The sequence below is a fragment of the Mauremys mutica genome, chromosome 12 (genome assembly GCF_020497125.1).
Source record: "Mauremys mutica isolate MM-2020 ecotype Southern chromosome 12, ASM2049712v1, whole genome shotgun sequence".
NCBI lineage: Eukaryota > Metazoa > Chordata > Testudines > Geoemydidae > Mauremys > Mauremys mutica.
The window spans coordinates 38715099-38724265 of record NC_059083.1 but is presented as its reverse complement, the minus strand read 5'-3'; the positions used below and the strand labels follow the sequence as shown (position 1 = coordinate 38724265).

At 40.1% G+C, this 9167-nt stretch overlaps 1 protein-coding gene across 1 annotated transcript; it reads right to left on the bottom strand.

The window, feature by feature from the left end:
* Positions 1-604: 604 nt before the first annotated feature.
* On the bottom strand, positions 605-1543 carry LOC123344811 (olfactory receptor 13C8-like). Its single transcript, XM_044981289.1, has one exon. It carries the CDS (start codon positions 1541-1543, stop codon positions 605-607), a length of 939 nt encoding a protein of 312 aa, XP_044837224.1.
* Positions 1544-9167: the final 7624 nt, after the last annotated feature.

Genomic DNA, 9167 nt, shown 5'->3' with positions numbered 1-9167 from the left:
GCCCTAACCACAAGGATATGCTAATTTAGCCTCTCTCTAACTCTCCTGTTCAAGCCTAAGTTCCCTGGAGGATAAACCCATTGGCTCCAATGTTTATTATGTTATCCTTCTTAATTATTATTGAAAATCCTTGAGTTTTTAGTAGGATAGAGTACGATAAGTGATAATAAATGGAGTTTCAATAAATTAGTAAAAAAAAATCAAAATAACAGAGATTAATAGATCAAGAGAGATTATGTTTTTATAGAATTAGCCAGAATCTCAGCTGGCATAAATTGGCCATAGATCCTCTGAAGTCAGTGGGACAGATTAAAGAGCTATGGAGACAGAGGAAATGTGTGATTGACTCTACAGCCCGGTGATCAGAGCACTCACTCTCAATTTAGGAGACCCAAGATCCAGTCCCCCATGCTCCAGTAACTCTTGTACAACTAGGAATCTGGCCCGCTGACTTCAATGGAGCCACACTCATTTAGACCAACTGAGGTTTTGTCCCAATTTGTCTCAGTTACATGAGCTGAGAGTTTCCCAAACACCAATTATCCACAGTTCTATGCTCTCTGATGTAAAAATATGTATTTTAATTTATTTAAGATCATCAACCTTACTTGAGAAACTTTAATTTTCCCAACATTTCCCTTAGAGATGTTTTTACCTCCTTGTTTTTCAGGCTGTAGATGATGGGGTTTAACATGGGGGTCAAGACACTGTACTGGATGGAGAATATTTCATCCAGCACCACAGAGGAGACTGAGCTGGATTTTGTGTACTGGAAAAAAGCTGTGAAATACAACAAACCAACCACAATAAGGTGGGAGCTGCAAGTGGAGAAGGCTTTATGCCTGCCCTCTGCAGAGCGTATCCTCAGGATGGTGGAAATGATGTAAATGTAGGAGATCAGCATGAGGAGTAAGGAGCTTGACCCAAATATCACAAAAGAAGTAACAAGCACCACTTGATTGGTGAGAGTGTCAGTGCAGGCCAGTTGTAACAGAGGAGGGAGTTCACAGATGAAATGATGGATTTGATTGGAGATACAGAAATGCAACTTCAGAGTAAAAACAGTGTTAAGAAGGGCATAAATGAAGCCTGTGGTCCATGCCCCACTCACCAGTTGAACACAGATCCTTTTGTTCATTCTCTCCATGTAACGCAATGGGTCACAGATGGCAGCATAGCGGTCATAAGCCATGGCTGAGAGAATGGAACTTTCAGATGTACCTGAGAGGAGGATAAAGAACATCTGAGCAATGCAGCCATTGACAGAAATAGTTTTGTGAACTGCTAGGAAATTCCTCAGCACGTAAGGCACTGTGACTGAAGGATAGCAGATATCAACAAAGGATAAATGGAAAAGGAAGAAGTACATAGGAGTGTGAAGGTGAGAATCAGCTCTTATCACCACCATGATCACTATATTACCACCCAGAATGATTAGATAAATAACTAAAAACACCGAGAAGAGGAAAATCTGCATCTGTGGGTCACTGGAAAGTCCCAGGAGAATAAATTCTGTCTCTGTGGTTTGATTTTTCATTGGCATTTATTCAGGAAAACTGTGATCTGGAAGATGAGAGAAAACAAAGGAAATGAACATTTTTAATAAGAGTAAAGAGCATGTGAAGTTAATCTCTCTGTAGCATGAATGTAAAGAGAGCCCTATTCCAGACTGCTCAACGTGTATTTTAAATAAAATAAAATTAAGTCGTATCATAAAAGTGAATTGAAATGGCATATAGAGATCATCTCTTCAGTGGGATGAATAGAAAGAGAGCCCTATTGTATCCTGTAAAATATATATTTTTAAATAGACAAGATTTAGAGAAAGCAACAGTGATAAGCTGGCTGGAATTTGTGTGTTGTACAGAGACAAAATGGGCCAGATGCACAACAGGACTTAGGCCCCTAACTGCCACTCTAAGCACCTAAATTGCAGAATTAGGCCCCACAGGTATTGACAAAATCCACACCCAGCTGGGATTATGGGACAGTCTGATGTGTGCCTCACTTTGTCTCTCCTGTTGAATCGCTTCCATGGTGGTTAAATAATTAAAGAGGCATTGGAGAAATGGGTCTGGATATTGAATCTCCGGCATTTAATATGAGGGCTCTAATCACCTGTACATAAAGCCATTCTCTCACTTGCTGTTTCTCTCCAGCCTTAAAACTCTTTCATCTGTCCCTCTAACATCAGCAGAGATACAGCTGTTTTTACTCCAGCTGGGGATCTGGCCCCTTTACTCCAATGGAACTATGGCTGAGTCACACCCATTGGGATCTGGCCAATTCTATAACTACCTCTTTGTCTATTACATTTTGTAATTTTTGTAGGTCAGTGGTTTTCACCCTTTTTTTTATTTTGCGTACCCATAAAAACTTTTTGAATGGAGGTGCGAACCCATCATCAGTGGACTCCCAGGGGTCTGCAGACCACAGTTTCAAAACCACCATTGTAGAGTATGTAATATCTATAGTATCTTACTGGATTCATACCTATTAAAATATCTAGGATTTCTATAATAATAAACTAATAATAAAAAAATAATAAAAATAATAAACCCCCAAGACCTAGAAATACTGGTTTGGGCATAGGCTGACAACCCAATCAAATACAGAGAACCCAGGAAATTTAATAAATATTACAACTGCCATAAAGAGGGCCTCACAAGTGCTTAGCTGAATGACAGGCTCCTCCACTGCCAAGGTGTGTGTGTGGAAATGGGTAACCCCAGGTTGATATCATGCAACTGTCCAAACAATTAAAGAAACTCAGAGATCATTTTCAGCCAAACAGTGAAAAGGACTCATAGTGCAAACCAAGAAGTGATCTAAGGTTGGATTTTGGCAAAAGCAGAAGAGAGAGTCTGGAGGACATGAATGCTCCAAGATGTGAAGGAGAGAAATGACAACACCGAGAAAGAAATGACTGAGCATAGACTCACTGGGCAACTGAGAGTTTCATAGGAAAGTGGAATTATTGACTCAAATGGAGACTGAAAGCCTGAAAAGGGAGATTAGTCATGTTGACTCACATGCAATTATTTTGGTAGAAGCAATGACACAGGATCAACAGTAGTGTGGTACACTGCCGGGGTGATCAAGTGGAATCAAGGGGATAAGTAAAAATTTGAAATCCAGACAAGACAGCTGCTAGTGATGCAATGAGTACTGAATAGCAATCAAGACATGGACTGGACATTCAACAGTGTGATATAGGAAAAAGTCTGCTATCTGTGGAGGAAGAAGTTGATCATTAAGAATACAACATCAAAACATATTAAAAGTGAGACAGAGAAAGAAGTCATCTTGTGGTGATAAAAACCAATGACCGTGAATGCATCTCAGCCCAAGACATCATGTCAGACAGTGGAAAGGAAATCCCCCCAGAAAGATTCCAAAGTTTTACACAAAAATGAGTGCATGGACAGTGGTGGAGAGAGATCAAACCTATTAGGGATAGAAGATGAATAAACTCATGGCTTCTACAAGGATATCGGAAAAGAGAGACAGAAAGCCTCAATATGAGTGCACACATCCTTAAGGGTTATTTATTCAGAAGAAAGATCAACCAACATAACTGCTCCCTGAACTGCACAATGTGTTCTGAAAAAGAAGAGACTGTGGAGCGCCTGCTGAGCCAGACTAGGAGAGAACAGACACATGAGGCCACCAAGTTCCTGCACTGAAGTCTCTGCGGAAATGCATATTTAAATGAATTTTGTTTTATTACAACCACCAAATCAAAAGTACTCTAGAGAATGAAGAGGCTAAGATTTTATGGGATCTGGCAAATGTCACAGACTGAGCAGTGAAAAAAAATAGGCCCAATGTTAATAGATAGCGCCATACCAGCAGACAGTGTCTTAAAAAAGAAACAAGAAGACAAGATTGCAAAGTATGAAGAACACTTCCACAAAGTAGATTGATTATGAAAAAATAGAACACTGATGATCCCAGCAATTATTGGAATACTTAGAGTATGATTGAGAAGACATCATGGTCAGTGACTTCAAGCAGACAGCGCTCTTAGGCACTGTGAGAATGTGAGGGAAAATCAAAGGAAAATGAGAGCATTTGAGCATCTAAAATGCAGGAATATTGTAGAGGGTTTAACAAAACTCCTGACTACCCAAACCTATGGAGTTGGTGCAGGGCATGGTTCATTGGTGACTTAAATTTTAGACAGTAACTTTCCCCTTTTTTTTACATAAATATCTTGTATATAGTGAAAGCTATTTGTTAAGAAAATCCCCCTTATGTAATACTGAGGGGCAGTAATAATGATCATAATAAATGAATGTGTCCAGCTAGCACTCTCTAGGCATGATGACATGATTTAAAAAAGAGAGGTCTGATTGTTAAGTTAATGGAAGTTTTGTTCCTAAATCATGTAACCCCTCTGAAAATTCAACCCAATGGGACTTTTGACTCAGGATCCTGCACATCTGAATATCAGGCTGTTCCTACATAAGAGAATTGCTCCTGCCCTCATGGAATTGACAATGATTTGTAGTAGAAATGGGAAGGAAGCCAAAGTTCTGTCCAATGTCAAATCTATGTTTATCCCATATGTATCCCAGAGAGAAAATCAGTCTTTTTCCAATTATCAGCTAATCAGACAAATGCCAAAGCAAAGAGATGGACCTTGCCTGAGTGGTAACAAAGGCACTGTTCACAGTGATAGCAAAAGCTAAATGCCTTCTCTAGAGAATGCCCTGTCCCTAATCTACTCACCCCGCAACACACAGACTTGAAAAGTAGAAACTACTGTTATCCTGCATTAGCTGATCACAGTTTTTTCAGTGCTGCCTCGAGAAATACACAAAGAGAGAGATGGCTGGGTTGCCAGCCATGACCCCTATGGGGCTACTGACTGTGTGAGCCAACTGCTGCATTCAGGCAGAAAACAAAGGGACTCTGCAGAGAGACCCACCTCTAGATGGGGGGGGAGAAGGAGGCAGAACTTGGTCCTTTGAAATTAAAAGGAAAATAAATGATTGTAATGAATAAAAACATGAATCAACTCACCTGCCTTTTAAATGTGGATCATAAATGTGGTGATCTCTGATCTCTGAGTTCCTCTTTGTTGTTTTCTTAGTCTTTTTTTTTTAAACCAGGAGTAGTGAGAGACTTCAAGGGTTTTCACTGGGAGTGGAAAAAAGATCCTTTCCTTAGCAGACTCCAAGACTAAAAGCTGATTTCTTGAGAGCTGTTTAAAAGCTGTCTTGTTCCACCTTGTTCCCCCTGGAACAAGATCCCTGAAGTTCACTCTCTGTGACAAGGTACCAATAACACTGCATTGAGTCAGCCCTTAGGCAATTGTGTAGAGTTCATAAGAAAGAGGATACTGAGGCTTAGATTATGAAAAAAGCCCAAGAGATTTAGGTTTCCAATCTCAGGGACAGTCAATTAATAAGGCATGTATTTAGGCTCAAATTCTCCCAAGAAGGCATAGGAGTTAGACATTCAAATAGCAAATAATTTCCTCGCCCTAGACTCCTTTGAAGATGATAGCCATAATGTATAATTACCACAAGAGGGCAGTGGTGGTGAAAGCAAGGAAATTGGCCAGCCATCCTTAAGCATCACCAATAGATGGATACACAGGTTAAGGAATGAGAAAGACTCATAGACTTTAAGGTCAGAAGGGACCATTATCATCATCTAGTCTGACCTCCTGCACAACGCAGGCCACAGAATCTCACCCACCCCTCCTGTAACAAACCTCTAACCTATGTCTCAGTTATTGAAATCCTCAAATCATGATTTAAAGACCTCAAGCTGCAGAGAATCCTCCAGCAAGTGACCCATGCCACATGCTCCAGAGGAAGGAGGCCCTGGAGGAAAATTCCTTCCTGACACCAAACCCTGAGCTCGTGGGGAAGACTCACCAGCCAGACACCCAGGAAAGAATTCTCTGTAGTAATTCAGATCCCAGCCCATCTAACATCCCATCACAGACCACTGGGCATACTTACCTGCTGATAATCAAAGATAAATTAATTGCCAAATTAGGCTATCCCATCATACCATCCCCTCCATAATCTTATCAAGCTTAAACTTGAAGCCAGATATGTCTTTTGACCTCACTACTCCCCTTGGAAGGCTGTTCCAGAACATCATTCTTCTAATGGTTAGAAACCTTCATCTAATTTCAAGTCTAAACTTCCTAATGTCCAGTTTATATCCTTTTGTTCTTGTGTCCACATTGGTACTGAGCTTAAATAATTCCTCCCCCTCCCTGAGATCTATTCCTCTGATAAATTTATAAAGAGAAATCATATCTTCCCTGAGCCTTCTTTTGCTTAGGCTAAACAAGCCAAGCTCTTTAAGTCTCCTTTCATAAGACAGGTTTTCCATTCCTCGGATCATCCTAGTAGCCTTTCTCTGTACCTGTTCCAGTTTGAATTCATCCTTCTTAAACACAGGAGACCAGAACTGCACACAATATTCCAGATAATATCTTACCAGCGTCTTGTATAATGGTACTAATACCTCTTTATCTTTACTGGAAATACCTCGCCTGATGCATCCCAAGATCCCATTAGCGTTTTTTAACAGCCATATCACATTGGCAGCTCATAGTCATCCTGTGATCAACCAATACTCCGAGGTCCTTCTCCTCCTCTGTTACTTCCAACTGATGCCTTCCCAATTTATAACTACAATTCTTGTTATTAATCCTTAAATGCATGACCTTGCACTTTTCACTATAAAATTTCATCTTATTACTATTACTCCAGTTTACAAGGTCATCCAGATCTTCCTGTATGGTATCCCAGCCGTTCTCTGTATTAGCAATACCTCCCAGCTTTGTGTCATCTGCAAACATTATTAGCACATTCCCACTTTTTGTGCCAAGGTCAGTAATAAAAGATTAAACAAGATTGGTTCCAAAACTGATCCCTGAGGAACTCCACTAGTAACCTCCTTCCGGCCTAACAGTTCACCTTTCAGTATGACCCGTTGTAGTCTCCCCTTTAACCAGTTCCTCATCCGCCTTTCAATTTTCATATTGATCCCCATCTCTTCCAATTTAGCTAATAATTCCCCATGTGGAACCATATCAGATGCCTTACTGAAATTGAGGTAAATTAGAGCCACTGTGTTTTCTTTGTCTAAAAAATCTGTTACCTTCTCAAAGAAGAAGATCAGGTTGGTTGGCACGATCTACCTTTTGTAAAACCATGTTGTATTTTGTCCCAATTACCATTGACCTCAATGTCCTTAACTACTTTCTCCTTCAAATTTTTTCCCAAGACATTGCATACTACAGATGTCAAACTAACAGGCCTATAGTTACCAGGATCACTTTCCATCCCCCACCCCCCCTTTTAAAAATAGGAACTATGTTTAGCAGTTCTCCAGTCATACGGTACAATCCCTGAGTTTACAGATCGATTAAAAATTCTTGCTAATGGGCTTCCAATTTCATGTGCCAGTTCCTTTAATATTCTTGGATTAAGATTATCTGGGCCCCCTGATTTAGTCCCATTAAGCTGTTTGAGTTTGGCTTCTACCTTGAATGTGGTAATATCTACCTCCACATCCTCATTCCCATTTGTCATCCTACCATTATCCCTAAGCTCCTCATTAGCCTCATTAAAGATTGAGGCAAAGTATTTGTTTAGATATTGGGCCATGCCTAGATTATTCTTAACCTCCATTCCATCCTCAGTGTTTAGCAGTCCCACTTCTTCTTTCTTTGTTTTCTTCTTATTTATATGGCTATAGAACCTTTTACTATTGGTTTTAATTCCCTTTGGAAGGTCCAACTCTACATGGCTTTTGGTCTTTCTCACTTTATCCCTACGTGTTCTGACCTCAATAAGATAGCTTTCCTTTCTAATCCCTCCCATCTTCCACTCCTTGTAGGCTTTCTGCTTTTTCTTAATCACCTCTCTGAGATGCTTGCTCATCCAGCTTGGTCTACAACTCCTGCCTATGATTTTTTCCCACTTTCTTGGGATGCAGGCTTCTGCTAGTTTCTTCAACTTTGACTTGAAGTAATTCCAGGCCTCCTCTGACTTTAGATCCACAAGTTCTTCAGGCCAATCCATTTCCCTAACTAATTTCCTTAATTCTTTAAAGTTAGCCCTTTTGAAATCAAAAACCCTAGTCCCAGATCTATTTTTGTTTATCCTTCCATCTAGTTTGAACTGAATTAGCTCATGATCACTCGAACCAAGGTTGTACCCTACAACCATTTCTTCTATGAGGTCCTCACTACTCACTAAAACCAAATCTAAAATGGCATCCCCTCTTGTTGGTTCTTTAACTACTTTGTGAAGGAATCCATCAGCTATCACATCCAGAAAAATCTGAGAACTGTTATTATTACTAGCACTTGTCCTCCAGTCTATATCTGGGAAGTTAAAGTCTCCCATGATCACAAAATTTCCATTAGTGTTTACTTCATTAAAAACATTGAATAGGTCTCTATCCATATCCAAATTGGATCCTGGTGGTCTGTAGCACACCCCAAGCATTAGCCTAGGGGATACTCTAGTAGCTTTCTTTCCCAATGTGATTTTTGCCCAGACAGACTCTGTCTTATCCATTCCATCACTTCTTATTTCTTTACAGTCTATCCCATCATTGATATACAGTGTTACTCCACCACCTTTGCCTTTATTTCTGTCTTTTCTAAACAGCACATACCCTTCAATACCTGTACTTCAGTCATGACTACTATTCCACCATGTTTCTGTGAAACCTATATCTGGTTTCACTTCCTGCACCAATAGCTCTAGTTCCTCCATTTTGTTACCTAGGCTCCTCGCATTAGTGTACAAACATCTCAATTTTTGCAGTTTGACTTCACTGACATTCTTTACTTGAATAGGAACAGACATTCCACCACCATTATCACCTATTAGACTGGTATCTACACAACCCTTCCTCCTTAAGTCCACTCTCATACCCACGGCTGTATCCTTTCTTACTTTGTTTTCTTCCCTCTCAGTGTTAAATTCTGGCATGGAGATGTGGAAGTAGGGAAAGAATTAACAAGTATTTGAAGGGGATCTTAATGCATGTCAGTCAGTTAGCAAGAGTCAGGCTAGTAGTTAGCAAGAGTTAGGCCACATTGTAACCCTAATGACGTGAGACTTGTAGAAGTGAGGATGGTGTGAGGCGAGAGGGAAAGAACTGTGTGAGAAGTTATT

What these genes read in the sequence shown, in the direction of transcription:
- LOC123344811 (XM_044981289.1), bottom strand. Translation starts at nt 1,543, where the DNA reads ATGCCAATGAAAAATCAAACCACAGAGACAGAATTTATTCTCCTGGGA.